Source organism: Calonectris borealis, chromosome 2, assembly GCF_964195595.1.
Source record: "Calonectris borealis chromosome 2, bCalBor7.hap1.2, whole genome shotgun sequence".
Lineage (NCBI taxonomy): Eukaryota > Metazoa > Chordata > Aves > Procellariiformes > Procellariidae > Calonectris > Calonectris borealis.
Window position 1 is genome coordinate 26,305,775 of NC_134313.1, and position 17,564 is coordinate 26,323,338.

Sequence of the window (17,564 nt, forward strand, 5' to 3'; positions counted from 1 at the left end):
CTTGCCTCTCCACAAAGACTGTCTAGTCCTAAAAAAGCACCTGTCAATTCTGGATGCTTAAGTTTCAGAGATGAGTATATTGACATTTAAAAGCATATTTTAAAAAGAAAAATGTGTTCAGAAGCTCAGCTGTTTGACATGCATAATATCTACCTAAACTCCCAAGGAGAAATCACAGCATCGCTCGAGTAGTTGATCCATTTCAATCCTCCCTGCGAAGCAAACGAATTCACATCTCTAAGAGGATTTGTCCTGGAGAACTGGCTTCTTTTTCAGTGCTGGGAAGTGCAAGATACTCACATCTCCATCCAGACTCAGTGACAAGCACTGAAAAGGGACATTGCAACTGTGGGCAAAAAGCAGCAGGTGGGAAAGACGTTGCTTAATGTAGAACCGTGCAGAGAGGGCAGGAGAGAAATGCCTTCCCAGCTGAAGCTGCCTCCTGGAGAAGCTCATTTATCAGGCATGAATGCTGATATTTAGAAGCTAATAAATATTTATTAGATAAAAGCTAAATAAGTTTTAATAGCTCATATAAAATATTAGCTAATTTTCATCATGTAAGAGCATCATAACCACATGCACTGTGATGCATAACCCTTAACTTGGTTAATTCATATACTGAAAGCCCTGAATCACATAGATTTCCAAAGATAAAATTGATAAAATACAGGTACTTTACTTTGTTCATGAGCAGATCAAAGCAGTAACTGATTTGCTGGCATTGCAATAGGAGCTAGAAATTTCTTACGGTTTGCTGAAGTATTGACATAACAGCCATATCCGTTTGTGTATTTTCACATCAGTTCAGATGTGAAATACTATAAGGGGTATTTGGTTTTTTTTCCACCTGAATAGTCTGCTCCAACCTGCCACTCTGTCCCACTTCTCCTAGCAAAAGCGGTCCTCTGCTTTCAGAAGAGCAGCTACAGTAGCAGACACACCTCCACTTCCCCAGATCATCTTTCTGGAGTCCCACAAATAAATCGCCTTTGCCCTCACCTCTCGCAACGTTACTTGCAACACTATCATGCTTCCCTCATGAAGCACCGGTTTGAAGGAGGTGAGCAGCTCGGGACTGGTGAGACGATGCAACTCCTTCACCTCCTGGCACCTCTGCTGGGAACAACAGTGTTTTCAAAATTAGGCTCCTTACCAAAATACATATTTACTTGTTTGACCATGATGCTGCCAAAAGAGACACACTGTCCTTTCAGAAAATGTCATCATTTCACAACTTTCCCCAAAATACACTTTCTTACGCTTTTGTGAACACCTTAGCATACAAACACAAGCATCAAAAATGCAAGAAAACAAACTAAGAGTCACAAACTGCCAGAGTTTCTTAATTATGGGCTTCTTCTCCCAGCATCAGAAAAAATAAATCCTGCTCTGCTTGGCATGTCAGCATATTACCTAAAATAAGTAGGAGGGCTGAAAGAAAGTCCCCCTTCATCTCCCAAACCCCAAGAGAGAATGAAGGAGCTATTTCCAGAGCATGTCCTCAATGCCCATCTAGTGAAGCCTATTCATTTTGGTTAGGCTTCACAAGTCCTGCACCACACCTAATGAACACACTGCCTTCTTCTGATGCCTCTTATGCTGCCAGCAGGAGAGGATTAAAAATAATTATAGAAAAAGAAAACAAAATAGCCCTAAAAAATTCTTATTGGAACACTTCTCCCTTCAATTTCCTTGGTGTTTGTTCCTTCTCCGTTGGAAGAAGCTGCCACCTCATGCAAGAGGTCAGCCTTACAGTTTCAGCCTCTACGTGCATTGTAAGGAAAAAAAACCTCAAGAGTTTTGAAAACGGAGGCATGCAGGATCTCTGCTGCATGAGCGGGGACTTGGCACACCCCAGCCATCCTTCCTGCAACGGTTCAGGTTAACCAGTCCCCCTGGGAAAGCCTGGATGCAACCGTGGCTGTCGTGGCCTACACCGCTTAGTCTCCTGCTCATGGGAGATTTGTTATTGGGGCACCTAGTGCTCCAGACCTTCTAAGAGCAAAAACGATGAGGTACAAAAGCTGTTTGTCATGCTTCCTCACTACTGAGCAGTTTCTCCACTTCAAAACGCACGTCTTCCAACACGGTCCCCGCACAGGACAGGCTTTGCCCAAGTTAGGTGCGACTGAGAAAAGATAAAAGGATAAACTATGTCCTTTGAAATAACCAAGCAGCTGCAAGCCAGGAAATACGGAGTTCATGCTCTACCAATACCTTAACTCTCACCTCGTTTCTTTGCCCTGACGGGAGTATCAGCACTGCTCAGCACGTACTCTCAACTCTGGAAACATTTCACGTCATTGACCACAAATGAAGTGAGATACAGACATGCTTTTCCATAAGCTGGAGAAGGGTCTGTGGCCAGGGAAAGGGGAGGTTTCCAGTCACGCTGGCAGCCCGGTGGAACAGGAGGGCTGCATGGAGGGAGCTCGTGGTGGGGAAGGAGCCTCCTGCAAACCCTGCAGCTGGAGACTGCCCACCTTCCCTCCTGCTGCAGCTCCACCTGCCTCAGGCTTTTACAGCCATCTCTTAAAACGCACTCGGTGAAACTCCTGGTGAACTTTATCAGACCTGTGTGAGTCAAGTTTAATCAAGTTGATTTTCTCAGAGTCCTTTTGCTCCTTGTTCTCACCTATCCCAACCAGAAAGGGGATGTGGCCGTCGGCATGAAGCAGCTAAAGCTACACTTCCTGTACAGCGAGGCTCAGCAATCAAAAGATTATTCTTGCCTTTCCCTGCTGCAATTTTTAAATCTCTCATCCCTGCTGTCTTTACAGATTCAAGCCTGCCAGTTCAACCTCTGATGCTGTCTGTCGCAGCAGACCCTTCCGCAGAGGCCTGGGAAAAGGACCCCTCTGCCTTGAAGGAAACCAGGGCCTACAGCCCTCTGACTGCCCCGGGAGCACGGCTCTGGCAATCCAGAAACCCAGCCTGAGACCGGTTCTCCCTGAAGAGGAACCTATTAAGAAAAGGCTTTGTACCAGAGGACGATGCCTAAAACTTTAGTCACAATCCCACAATAAAGCCCAGGACTAGTAATTTCTTGTGATCTTCATTTATCTTATTCTTTCACATAAACCTCTCCTCCACACATGCTAGCCCTTTATCACTGGAAACAAACTTCACCCAAAACCCAGAAAGGTATTGTTGTGTTTTTCTGTGGCTAAGACACCCACGGGAGTTTTTGTTTAAAAATAAAATAAAAGAAAGTCAACTAGTATTATTAGAAGGGAGGTATAAATAGAGCTCAGAGAGGACTCTCATAGCCTGCTCCTCAAACACGCCTCTCCCGAACAGCACATCAATGCTATTTCAAGTAGCACCTCCCATTTTTCACTCCTGAGTATCTCAACATGTGTCAGCTTAAGTAGCCAAAGAAAGAAATGGTTACTTAAGGGCAAGTGCAAATACCTCAGAAGGGGTGGGGGGGAGAAAGGGTTGTGTTAACAGGTTGCTCACCATGCAGGGTATGGAGAAGCGAGCATCCAGACAGCAGCTGCAGAGCCACAGATAATCCCCCCAAGCTGCGCTGGAGCCCACCTTTCCTCTTCCCCCCGTGCCACGCTCAGCACCTACCATGGGTGCACAAGCACCCCAGGGAGAAACCGCTTCCCTCCCTGTGCCGCCTGCCTTGAAAATGCTCATCGGTGCAAGCATACACCCGTGCTCTTGGGGCAGCAATACTCAACGTTTTCCCCTCCGGTATCCATGGAAAGAGATTAGCACTCCAATATCTCATTAGCCAACAGTGCTAAGTATTCCACCAACTTGTGGAAAGAGTAAAAGCGCTGAGGTTAATGTATTTGGTGAGGCTCTGTCGAACAGTTTGGGATATTTTGTTTCAGTATAGCATAAGGAAAGCAGCTGTCACCTTGATTATAGTGCCCTCAGTAACCTGATACTTCTCCAACTAATCCTAACTTCAGCCGGCTCCCCCTCCAGTTGGGTGAGCACAGTTACTGATCACTTAAACAGTCAGATGGTGATTTGCACAAAAACAAGTTTTGAAACGATGCTGTCGGTCAGAGGAGGAGCACCAGCTTCATCAGCACTTTGCACCTGCCGTTCCCGTCCTCCCCCAGTTCGAGAGGAGAATACAAAGGCTTCCAAGAAAACCTGAAGAGCAGAGAGAAATGCCAAGCTGCAAACTTTGGCTCCACACACTCACTTTCCAAAAACCAAAGGGGATAAGGGATGCGGTGCTCAAATCATCCACGTCTGCTTAAACACTTGGTTTGCGTGCTCCAGTGCTGTCAAACAGACACAGCTGACGAGTCAAAGATGGAGCTAGTATCCCTGATACAGGGACTCTTTTCCACCCCAGACCAGTCACCTCCACGTTTTTCCTTGAATTATGGTCTGGCCAAGACATGCCAGCAGTCCAGCACCTCCTCCCCGCCAAGAGCTCTGCCAGTATTCCAGTCACTCCCAACCATCCCCTCCCCGCTCCCCCCTTTTCACAGCCACGAGCTGAGCGAGCAGAAGGATTCCTGAGGGTGGGCAAAGGACCAGAGCAGGCCCAGTTTTTCATCCACCTTTTCTTCTGCTCTTGGATCTTATACTTGCAACATGAGACTGAAGAGCGGTGCCAATGCTAACAGTTACCTGGCTTGCCTGACAGCACAAAAGCAGCAGGGAGAAAGAAAAAAAAGAGATCAGTCTAATGAGGTTGGAAGCACAAGAGATTACAGAGAAAAAGAGCAAATAAAGAACTTAAGATACAAATTACAATTAAGTGCACTATAGTTACCATGTACTGCACAGCATTGCTCAAAAATACCATTAGCACAAGTCAGAAAACCCACAGTGAACAAAAAGCGACATTTCTGGTAGGAAACCGGTAGTCTTACACCACCACTGCGGTGATAATGGCATAAGAAAACATAAAAGTGACAGGTTAGACAGAATTTAAAAGCCTTCAGTTCAGGTTGCTTTGTTTGTTTTTATCTTCTGATAAAAACAGCCTACACCTACACAAACAATAACATGGAGCACTACCCATTGCTGCAGTATGCTCTATCGTACCACCATTGAAAAATAGACTTCTTTTTTCCCCGTTTTCTTTTGAAGATAAAAGCCCATTAAGACATAATGTCATTACAATCTGCTTTGATTTATCCAAAGGAAAGTCAAAACACTTATGCTATATGCTTCAACTGATAAATTTACACAGCTCTGTGGATAATGTTTTATAATTTAATGATTTATTTTCCTAGAAAAGAAAGCAAACTTTTATTTATAAGCTGCTTCACATTTTAGAGATATTCAGCATAACACAAAGTTTTCACTCGTACACTCAGAGCCAGCACTGCACTTCAGGATTTGCAATCAGTCACAAAAACACCTAGCAAATGAAAAAAAGTCTTAAGGGAAGCTAATTGACAACTGCAAAGTGCAGAAGAAGGGCCCGCCTCTGCTTAATTGAAGGTCATTTCTGTTAAGCTGCATGCTATATTTACCACCTGGCTTGTAATGGTTGCTTTTATTCAAATGCTCTGCAGTAAAATATATGCACGTGTAGGGGATGAAGACTTTATCACTGAAACCTTCTGCAAGAAATTAGGGGAATGAGGAAGGCTCGCACACTTCCGCAGCAAAATTAGGTCAGGACGCCTTTGAACGGCTCTATCTGAAGGCTGTGCCAGACTTCAGATCAAATACTTTTTAGTGCATTAGACCCAACGGCTTAAGAGATGAACTTCTATATTGCTGATAATTATTACTGGTACTGTGCTTTGCTGCCTCCCTCTCCACCTGTGGATAATTATAAATAGCCTACATTTTCCAGTCCCTGACATATGCCACTTGGTTAACAGCACTTCCAAAACCCTTCCTTTCTAACCACGGGTCACACATTTCAAATACGACGACCACGTAACTCCGCACAGATTGGGAAATTATGACTTGCCCCACACATACTCTTAACTAAACACTCCCTGAATATACACCTATGGCTAAATGACGTTAGCATCACTGTAATTAATGATATGAAGATGGAAAGTGCCAAGCTGGCGACTCAAATGCAAACCTGTCTCTGCTCTCTGGTGCCTACGTACAGCCCTGAACCGTGCGGCCAGGGAGCATCACTGCCACCGGCTCCGTCACCTCCTGCCCTGCTGGAGCACGGTCAGCCCCCGGGCTGACGCTCTCCTCCACGCCAGCTCCTGCTCTAATGAGCTTCAGGGCTATCCCCAAATAAAGCATACTCCAGTAGTCAAGCTGGGAGGACAAAGGCCAGAAAACTGTCCCCAGATATACAAAGCAGTTAATTATACACCTCTTCCCCCTCCAGCCTGACGGCTCACACCTCAAGGAATGGGCAATAGAGCCCACCAGCCCCCACATCCAGTCATGTTTGTGTAAAATTTCATTAATAAATTAATCTGTAAATTAACTACAACAATGCCAAAACCCCAAAACTGAATGCTTCAAGGAGTAAAAGGGGGTTATATAGCCAAAACAGTAACTCTGGGGTCAAATCCACCTTTTGTGGAGCTTAACGGCATAACAAGACTGGCGGTAAGAAAATCGAGGTATTCAGAATTTTAAGTCTTCAAAAACTCAGACTTTTTTTTTTTTTTAAGCTCTTAAAATTCACAGCTGAGTTCACTCTAGCAAGCTTGGCTGTTGGGAGGGTTGTTAAGATACACAGAAACATCCACCTCCAGTTTCCTACCGCTCCTTGTTTTGCTCTCCCGTTAGGTGACACTGCTAATTGTACAGCTGCTACAGCTAGCTGCTGGAGACTGCTCTAAGGAGGCTTTCCAATTAGGTTAGCTGAATTAAATAACGAGAGAGAGAGAGATTAGCTCTTTCTGTGCATCTCTAGGAAGCTACAGAGAAATCCCCAAAAATACTCTTGCTAATCCTCCCTTAGGAGCCCTTCATCTCTGATCACAAATACAGAAATGCCGTGTGAGCTACTCTACTACACGGGAACTGTGCCAGCTCTGACTGCTGTACAGCCACAATCTTCATGACAAGGGATCTACCTACTTCTTCTTGAGACTGACAGCATCTGCCAGAAGTTGTTTTCTCCTCAGTCCTCCTCAGGTTCCTCAAGTCAAATACCTTTACAAATTTAAACCAGTGGAGATAAGATCCTCAGATGTTGATGTGAAACAGCAAGAAGTAACATAGTGAAGAAGTATCACAGAGACTCCTATCTGTATATTATAGAAGCACCACATTTTTTTCCCAAACTAAGATTTTTGTCTGTCATAACCCAAACCTGCCTAATTCTTCCAGTGCAGATAGAGAAGGTCAGAAAAACAAAAAATAAAATGATAGGCACATGACCTCGGTAGCATTACTAAATATTCACAAGTGCAGAAGACTTCTTTAACCCACAGACAAGATTCACGGTTCTCAAAAAAACTATCAGGAAACTTTCATCACTATTAAGTTTATCTGGCTTTTGGTATATGACAATTTATGCCACCAGGCAGAAGACCAATTACAGGTGTCCACAAGAAGAGACCTACATCAAGATGCCAAGTCACCAGCTCTTGATTAAGTGGGAGAGATCCGGTCAAGAAAGCGGCATTAGCGAAAGCACAAAACCCCAAACCAGCCAAGGGTAGAATAAGCTTTTCAGGTTGTGAATCACAGTAAGAACAGGAACAAAAGGAAAGAAAGGTCATTTCCCCTTTCTAATGCCCTACAGTTACAAAACAGACAAGCGGCATTTTCAGCACAGCAATACTATTAAGGGTACCGTCTCAAACCATTTCAGGCCCAGTGCTCTTGCATTATCAGGAGCTCAGAAGTTCCCTCCATCCGGTGAGCCGCAGCACGATGGCACGGGCACACCTCTGCCTCCCCAGCAGAAAGGCTATTTATTACTGACCCTGAGCCTCGGAAAAGGCACAGAGATCCCCCCTTGCAGAACATAGTCCTTCTCTTCAACAAGGCATGGCTGCTTGGGCTAAATGCCACCAGAGAGAAAAGCATTTCCAATAGGCAAGCACAACTGGAGACAGCCAGTCATATTCAACTTTAATGCCCCATGTCCTCCAGCACCTGCACACTTTTAAGGAAGTAAGTCTGTTTTAACAAGTGGCCATGGTACCTACTTTCCTCACCCTCAAACCCTTGCACAGTCAGGCCATTAAGTGGCAATGAGGTATCCAAACATGATTCAATAGGTTGGAGAAAAGGCTGTTAAATAGTATCAGTATATTTTTTATAGTCAGTTTTCAGAGTGGCTGCTTCTTCAACGCCCTCATGTCATCCCTCCCCTCTGCATGCCAACAGATGTTCTATGCTACTCCACAGGAAGGACCATAGCTCCTACCAGAAGAACAGAAACCATCTCATGGTTTGCCACAGGGCTTCCTCACCCGCCTCCCACTCACTGCCAAACTCCCTGGAAACTTCTGGAGACCTCTGCCACGTTTTCAAGCAGCAGACAGACATGTCCACCAAAGTGTTTTGGTCAAATGGGAGGAAAAGGCAAATTCAATTGGCCCAAGCTGCAACATGGACAGACAATTTCAGCTGAGCCAGGAGTCCATTTGGGTTGCAACAGCTCTGGTGTGACCTCCCAGCCTGGCCAGGTCAGGTATAGACCTATACTAACCACTATTCCCAGTTTTTCTCTTTAGAACAAAATTTTTCCAACTCATTCACATTTTGCAGCGACGACCACGTATGTCCCCTTACCAGGGCTTTGAGGGCAGAGGGAAGGCTGCGCTGGAGAATCAAACCAAAAGCACCTGCGGGAGCTAGGGAGGATCAAATCATACTTAGGGAGGAAAACTGTTACAAAATTGCTGTATAAAATCACAAGTGGAGAAACAAGAGGAAAACCATTTGTAAAGACCACCTTCTGTTTAAGGCTTTTTTTCCTAGGAAGTCAGGTCAGAAAAGCTGCTCTTCCCACCCTAATTCAGGCCAGGAGGATTATTAAAGACAATTTTGAGAGCAATTTTGTGCTGTTTATTTAACTGGGAGTCCTCCTCACGTTCTGCAGGGCATTTCTTTTCCTGACACTTGAAAGACACGCTGCCTTTTGTAAAAGAAACAGACAAAAGTATATAAAATAAAAATATATGTAAAATAGAGATCTGTGTAGAAGAAAGATCTATATAAAATACACACACACACAAAGTTTCAAAGACCTTCCAAGCTAGAACTGCAACAGCTGCAGAAAGCTCAGTGCTGAATGCTCTGTGGAAGACAGTCTCTATGAACACATAATTTCAAATGTACTCCAAGAAGTTTCTTTCATGGCATTTTAGATGTTACATTCAAAAAAATCAGCCTTCACAGATAAGAAATGATCCAAGAGCACATGACTGGAAAATTGTAAGCAACTCCACCAAAGACAAGAATTTAAAAGATATACATGGCACTTTTTCTACCTCCAGTACCAGTCATCTTTCATGTTCTACCACAGAGAAAGAGATTTGTGAGTTCCACATGCTACAGATGCTTAAGTCACTAATGATCCTAAAGCATTAATCTTCTAACATTGTATGCTGCCACAGCAGTTCTTGAGAGCTCTTCACCTTCTTACAATAAGACTTACGCAAGCCAGTTACTAACATAACCAAATTTCACACCTGTTCACAGATGCTCCTCCTCCTTGCTGCACACTTCCATCCACTGTGCTTGCACTGCCACCACGGGCAAGTACTGAGTGCCCCTGAGCTCCTGACTGGGAGGAGATGCAGTCCCATGGCCAGGACAGGACCTGGATGTTCTGCAACCCTCCTTCCACAGAAAACTCAGAAACTTGCTTCTCAGCAACATTATTTTATGCACATCCTTGTTGCAGGAATTATACACTATTATTACTTATAGGGCTAAGCCATACCTATTTTTATTTATGCAATGTCACAAATTTATATTCAACAGAAGCTCGAATTTTGGATGTCCCAATGATGATGCATTTCCATTTCTTTGAACTAGCTTCACCTTTCCGCTTTGCTTCCCTTGCAGGTTTCCATTTTAAATAATAAGAACACCATCAATGTCACACCTCCGCACCTGCATATTTGAATGTGGAACTGCATAACACGTGAAAGGGATTTGAAAGGAAAGGCTTTGTGGAGGCTTTCACCTGGTAATCAGTTTAAGTGACACACTGATTCTGGGATACCCACATCCAGAGCGAGCACAGATAAACAACCCAGCAAAGGAAGAGTCTGCCTCCTGGACATCTCTCCTCTCTGCAGCCTGGAAGATACGCCATGTGTTCAAACCCATTATCAGCCTTCCCCTGCAGATCCCAGTCCAAAAAGCAAACAAGACTCAGCTCTTAAAGCCAAACGAGATCAAGCGCATGGGGCTTGGCTGGTCATAGCTGTGCCCTCCAGCTGCTGTGTCTAGCCAGCTGTTCCTGTAGGTACCATGGAGTCATCACAGCTGGAATTAATGCAGCTCAGCCCAGAGAAAGAGGAAAGCTTGCTTCTACTTGTATAACTAATGGCGGGACATGAGCAGACATACCAGAGAGGATCCTGGGGAAGGTAGGAGAGATGGAAGACCTAGTTACGCTATTCATTCATGTGGCAGCAAGCACATTACATTTTTGCTTCTCTCTCGAAACATCCTTAGTCTTGAGACCACACCGGTCATGCACGCAACTGCTCCCCGAGAAGTACTTCACCTCCCAGGCTATATTGCTTTAGCAGCGCTGTTCCCTACAGCTCTGTGAGACCATTACAGTTTGGCTTCTGAAATACACTTCAAAAAATAAGGATGGGCCACTTCACACTCATCTGAAAGGTGACAAGTGACCTCCATTAGTGTGGAAGCACCTCTAGAGAAAATTATGCTTTATTATGGTTAATCAAGCAGGAACAAAACATGTCTGACAACATAATATTTAAATACAGACAATACATTCTGGCTGTTAATCTCAATGCTGGTTTCTGAACATTTTGATTCAGTTCCTGTGTATACCACAGGCTGTTTGACCTTCTGCAAGTCTCTCTGTCTCCTTACCATTAATAAGAGTACAAAGTATGTATTTGTCTTCATGCTCACAACTCGTAACAGGTTTTTATTTGAACTTTCCCAAATCAATTCACCTTTAGAACAAAACAATTTAGCTTAGAAGGGAGGTTTCTGAAGAAGTTGTTTATATATAAACTAAAAATAGTCATTTCAGATGCAGCGTCCAGCTCAGGCTTTAGTTAAGCACGGCTTACGTGACATACTAATAGCCTATCTATCAACAAGGCCGAGTTCTGCAGATTCATCACCGCCCTATTAGTCATTATTTCACTTTAAATGAACCCCCTACTTGAGACGTCAACAAAAATAATTTGTTCAGTGCAAAAGTACTTGTTGCAAACGGTTGTTAAACGCTATTTTTTCTCCTACTGCAATCAGTTTTCCAATACTTTTGAGGATTACATGTATTTTGTATTTCTGCCTAAATATCTCGTATGCTTTTGAAAGCATCCCTCAGGGCTGAGCTAATAAAGAAAACAACATACACACAGAGAACTGTCATTATTACAGGGTCAAACACTAATGCAGTCTTTACTCGAGAGACTGCAAATTATACTTCAATGTGAGCAAGAGAAACCTTTTTCCCAAATCACTGAATAGTGCCATGTAACCTATGAATAAATTACTAGTCCTGGAAAGATTATAGATAGCAGTTTATTATCATCTTGTAAGCATGAACCGAAGATAACCAAACAACAAGCTGTTTGCAGAACAACCTAAAGTAATTCTCATACTTGCTACAACACGGAGAGCAAAGCAACTTGAATGTGGACCAAATTGCTTGCTCATGAGTTGTGCATCCTCTCTCAAATGCGGCAGCACAGAGGTCATCTTCATGACTTGCATTCAAGTAGGGTCTTACACGGGGCCTCGAATAAGCTTGCCAGTCTCAAACACAACATTTCTGTTAAAAATCATAATCAAATCTATTCAGAAGACAAAAGAGTACTTTTCCTTCGCTAGACAAGAGCCCTTTGTTCAGCCGCTGAGCCTTACTAAAGCCTGCAATTCTTTGCCATAAGGAAAATGTTTAAACTGATCAATGGCAAAAGTCAATTTGGTGAGATAATGTAATTAATAAATGCCATCCATATGCCTCTGCTTGACATTTTATAAAGACAATTGGCCATGAAGAGCAGAGCAAACGGAGAGCTCTGCAAACGACCGGCTGCTCTGTGGGGAGGTCAGCTGCTGCAGGGAGGAACAAGCTCTTCTCCAGGCTCAGGATTCCCTGCCAAAACACCATGTTCCCCACCAAGGATGGCAGGTAGCTCTCCACCACCCTCTCTGGAGGCATTAGATCGTAGCTGTGTGTTTGAAGTGGGGTTTTTCATAACTCGCATCTCTGCTAGCCAAGAAATTAGGCTTTGACCTCTGCTAGTCAAGAAATTAGGCCTTGATCTGGTCATCCTGAGATTGCACTTAAGATTAAGACCACAGAGACTTAGATCCATCAAAACTTCAAACAAACCCAAGGCTTACAGCTCATTCTCCAAAGTCCACCATCTTTATCCCACTAGCTGCAGCAATTGCCTCACACCTACCACAGAGGTATCATCTGCCCAAGAACCACAATCCCAGTACCCGACTTCAAACCCCGAGATATTTGTCCCGACTTGTTCCTGAAGACGAGGCTCTCATCTACTTCCTCGATAAGGATCTAGAAAAAAATGCAGAGAAAACACCTCTGTTTTAGGCCTGAATATTAAGTCAGTTCCAATGCAGACCTCAGGGCTAAGATATTAAAAAGAGAAACTGCTTCAGTGTTTGATCTCGGGTCAAGAATCATCTGTTCTTTAATTTTTAAAAGATAAGCTAACCTGGGAGGGAAACCTATTCTCAGAAAGTGGCTCCTGAGAACATCCAGATAAGGGGTGGCTTCATTGCTGCACCAAAATCGTAATACCCGAGACTGGCGGCAAAACCCCGAGCTCCCCTGAATTTCCAGTGCACGGCAGTGCGGGCAGCTGTTGGACAGGAGCACCCAGATGTTCAGCCAGAGCAAGGGAAGCAGCCATGGCAGAGGCTGCTGGCTGATTCCAGGCACTGCCAAGCCACAAAAAGCAATGGACGGATATTTATTAATTCTACAGTGAGAAGAAAAAGCTCACGTGAGTTGAGGAAGGGTGGAAATAAATCAAGACTAAAAAATTTCCTACCTTTCTTTGGAACTTACTTGGCAATGAAGATTTAACACGCTTAGGAGAGACACACACGGCATATAAATCTGAAACGCTACCTATCTCTTCAGCCCTTCTTCTCTCTTCTCCTCTAATTACTATCTCCAAAGTCTAGCTGCATTTTCAGAAAAACAACACTCCTCCTCTCCAACACACTCTTAATTTTCCAAATTCCAAAAGCAAAGTAAGCATTAGAAACAAATGCAGGAAAATTATAGCATCGTGCTTCTAAAACACTAAATGTTTCTGAAAAATATACCAAATATTACCCTTGGATCATCATTCAATAACTACATTTATGCCAACAAATCAGTGCTCAGACGCTTACAGAAGAACCAGAAAGACCACCCAGTTGATGTTGATGCCCCAGTGCTCTATCTAACTGAAAGCCTAAAAACCAACCCCACACTGGCATTGCTGACGTGAAGCAAAGTCTCCAGACTCCAGAAACCTCACTGAGGAAGAGGAGAGCCACGATTAACCTTCTGTTAGGAGAGCAGCACTGTAACACTGCGGTACGCAGAACAACCTGCTAGCCAGCAAAGTTTCCCAACACACGCTTGGGCTTGCAGAAAGGATTAGACTGTCACAAAAGCTCTGGAAAACCATTTGTCCTGCTGCTGCGAACCAGGATGAAACAGAAAGGTTTATCAGCCTCTTCCGAATGGGAGCTGACAAGTACAGCTGGATGCTTGGCGCTGCTCTCTGGTGCTATTAAAATCAGCAAGAGCTGACTCCCGCTATCATCAGGACCGGAACCAACCTTTTAAAAGGCAGATCAGGCCTCTCATTTACAGAGTTTGCCTTTTCTTTCCAGCGGTTTCATGTCGCTCTCTTTCCCTCTCCTAAAAGTAAACCAAGAAACCTTCAAGGTAGCTAAAAAGCATATTTTTTTGCCATTCAGCCAAGCCTGGGTGAATCCCCCACGTCCTTCCAGGCTCACCGGGGTTACCGGACCCCACTCTAATCCGACGTCTCACCGCACACTGTGCTGATGGCAGCAAACCACCCCGCAAGCCCTGGCTGCGATCCACCAGCTTTGATGTGGGCAACGCTTGCCACCACGCGCAGGTTGGCACGAACAGGTCGGGCTCCCCCTCACCCTCTGCGTCCCAACCATGTCCCCAAATGGCTGCTCCCCCAGGGAAGCTGGCACAGCACACGGGAGCGCATCTGCGGCTCGACAGCACGCGTCAGGGCACACAAAGCATGCACCCGGCATGGACAAACCGCTCCCAGGTTCAGTCGTAGGTCTCGTTTCCAGTACACGGCTCTGACATCTACTTGGCCTGCCCCAATAAAGGGGTTACATGAAGCGAACACAGGGAACTCACTGCTTTAGGAAACAAAATCTCCTCCTGCCTTTTCTTCCCCTGCTCAAAAAACTCCTGGATAATTTACTTCATCAGAAATGATATTTTTACCTTACAGCTTTGCCTAGATAATAAATAGCAGAATCAAACAAAGGAGAAGAAATTTAGAGCTAAAACTACTTGACAGTACTCCGGAGAGCTAGCAGGTTTTTTTAAGCATCCATATAAAATTCCTTTTGTGACCAGGACAGCCTTCTGCAGAGACGACAGATTTGGCATCTATCTTTTCCCAGAGACCAGTCTACAAAATCCTACCTTAAGGGACCATGTAGCTGCTGCCAAACACAGTGAAAGAAAAAAAAAAGGGGGAGGCAGGGGGGGAAGAAAAGTTAAAAACCCACCCTCCCTTTACTTTCCCAATCTCTCCACAACTTTTCTGGCAGCGGCGAGGCTGCTGCACCAGGGCCAGACAGGCTCCCCCCGCCTGGCTCTCCCCCCTGCCCCCCAAACTGCGCTGCCCCAGTACGCCCTGACAACCCACCTCACGCTGCCGCAGCGTGTTCATCCTAAGGCAAAAAACCATAAAACTTAATACTTTACTAATTACTGTGGCAGTTTAATAGTTACTACACCATCAGAGAACTTCGTAATAACAGCATTTCTATAAAATTAAAGTATATGGTTCTTCATTAGCCAAGGGTGTTTCTGCAGTGCAGTTATACTTAGCGGAAACAGGAGTCGGTGTTCTACACAACCCTTTTTTAATTAGTCCTTAAGAAAAGTGTTCTGCAATTGTATCCTTAGAAATCCCTAATGATGAGCCAGATTTCACGAAGGCTGTGACTGGGCTAATTTATACAATAGCTAGACAACTTCAAAAGTTAACCCAAGCTAGTGACATTATTTAGTTCAGTGGAGCAGCTCATTTTAATTGGATTAAATTGTCACGTTTTTTTAATTTCATACTGAAACCTCAATTTATTATGTCCTAATATTTGCCCAGACACTGCAACTGTGTCATCTGCATGCCCCCTTCCCTCAAGACAATCTCAGACCCACCGATGGAAAAGACTAAAACCCCCTGGCCAGCCTTCACCAGCTCCGTGCTGCGAAAGGGTGGGAGCGCTTCACCAGAGAGTGGCTTTTCCAGTGGTACAAATCGCGGCAACCGAGTTAATTGCATTAAGCAGGGGTCCCCGGTTAGCAAATACACTTGTGCCTCGGAAAAAGTGTCAACAGCGGCATTATCCCGAGCATCTCGCAGCAAGCCCCTACGGGAAGGGCTGGGGGGGTCGGCGGCAGGCTCGGACTCCGCGGCCGGGACAGGCGGCTGGCCGAGAGGCGCGCAGCGCTGCGCACCCGCGCAAGGAGAGGCGCAGCAGCGCGGCGCACCCGAAGGTTTTGGGGGGGTCCTGAGCCGCGCATCCAAGCGTAGTTACAGCTTTTTTTGCTCTTTTTAGTAATCGGCCAGGGCGGGTCGACTTTGCAAGGAGACGCTCCCGTCTCACCGCCCGCGGAGCCGGGCGGAGGCGGCGTTTTCCTGGGGCGGCCGCTCGCACACGGTGCGGCCGGGACGGGGACAAAGCCCAGCGGGACGCAGCGCTCCGAGGGCTCTCAGACCCAGCCCCGCGCCGCCGCCGCCCCTCGGTCGCCCCACGGCCGCCGGGCAGCCCCCCCACCCGGGGCGGCAGGGAAAGAGGCACCGGGGGTGCTCCGGGGCCGGCAGGCGGCTGGGTCGTCGCGGGAAACTTCGGGTGAGGCTCGCTGGAGGGCAGCAGGGTGCTCCGCTGGGCTTCATGAGTTTTAGGGGGTCTCTTTTTTTTTTTTTTTTGGGGGGGGGTCCTGCTGTTCGCAGAGCGCTCAGCTATCAACAGATGCCCCCGCGAACCAGCCCGCTGCCCCTGCGGGGTAGGGCCGGGGCTGCGCGCCCCGCGCTCGACAGACGGAGTCGAGGCGGCCGCCCCCGTCCCGTCCCGTCCCGCCGCGCCCCGCGGGGCTGCCGCCCCCCCTCCCCTCCGCCCGCTCCGGCACTCACCGGCTGCCCGGAGGCGCAGGCCACGAAGCTGAAGGTGAGCGCTAGCCACACGCCCCGCATTATTCCCGCGGCGGCCGCCTGGGGCCGGGCACAAAGGAGAAACCGGGGAGCGGCGGCGCCCGGGGGGGCGCGGGGCAGGGCCGCGGGCGCCCTCCGGTCCGCCGCGCTCCTTCCGCTCCTCTCCGCGCTCCGCTCCGCCGCTGCCCGGCGGGCCCGGTGCTGCGCGGCGCTGGGGCGCCCGGGCTGCAGGCTGCGCGCTGCCGGCTCCGCCGTCCTCCCTCCGCCCCGAGTGCGCGGCGGCGGCGGCGCGGCTCCCAGTTAAACCCCGCAGAAATTCCTGCAGGATTACAACACAGATTGGCAGCTCCCCCAGCCAGTGGAAGGAGGCGGCGCGCCGCCGCCGCCGGCTCTCGCCCCTCGCAAATTCAAGCAACTTTCCCCCCTCCCCTCCTCCTTCTCCTCCTCCTCCTGCTCCTCCTCCGCCCCGGTCTCCCCTCTCTCGTCCTCCCCCCCAGTGGAAAACATGAACAGCGCCGCGGGCCGACCGAGCGAGGGCTGGCCCGGTATAAAAGCGGGGACGTGGAAAGGCTCCCTCTGTTCAAGGGAAATCTGGCCGCTGCCGCGTGTTTTTAGCGCTCTGCCTCCGGATTTCGCATTGCTGCTCCGCGCCACCCTCCCGAGTTAGCCTGGGTGGTGGCAGCATCAAGTGTCGGAAAAAAGAGGACTGGGGGGAGTTAAAAATCACGGGGAAAGGGGATATCCCAAAATGCCAGCCCGTTTTGGATCCCCACTTGGCTTTCTGCCCCACGGTTCAAATTTTCGGACTTTCCTCCCTCAACAAGAAGACTAGAAACTTTTAGGTGGCAAGCAAGAGAGGGCTGCGATTTGCACCTAGTTAAATGGATCCAGGAGCTACATCTTCAAAATAAATATTGCAAGAATTGACAGCCCCAAGAATGTGTGCTCCAGAAGCCAAAACAAGAAGTCTTGCTATGACTAGTCCATGGTATTTCTCAACTAGGGAAAATGGTGGTATTGCAGAGCTGAGGAGCCTCAGCCCGGTAC

At 46.9% G+C, this 17,564-nt stretch overlaps 1 protein-coding gene across 1 annotated transcript in view; it reads right to left on the reverse strand.

Annotated features, from left to right (window-relative positions):
• The window catches only part of SDC2 (syndecan 2), a 62,407-nt gene extending 45,463 nt beyond the window's left edge, over positions 1 to 16,944 (reverse strand). Inside the window, exon 1 of the mRNA XM_075141409.1 lies at positions 16,500 to 16,944. Coding sequence (XP_074997510.1) covers positions 16,500 to 16,559 — 60 coding nt within the window. The 5' untranslated portion in view covers positions 16,560 to 16,944. The remainder of the gene's footprint in view (positions 1 to 16,499) is intronic.
• Between the last annotated feature and the right edge of the window lie 620 nt (positions 16,945 to 17,564).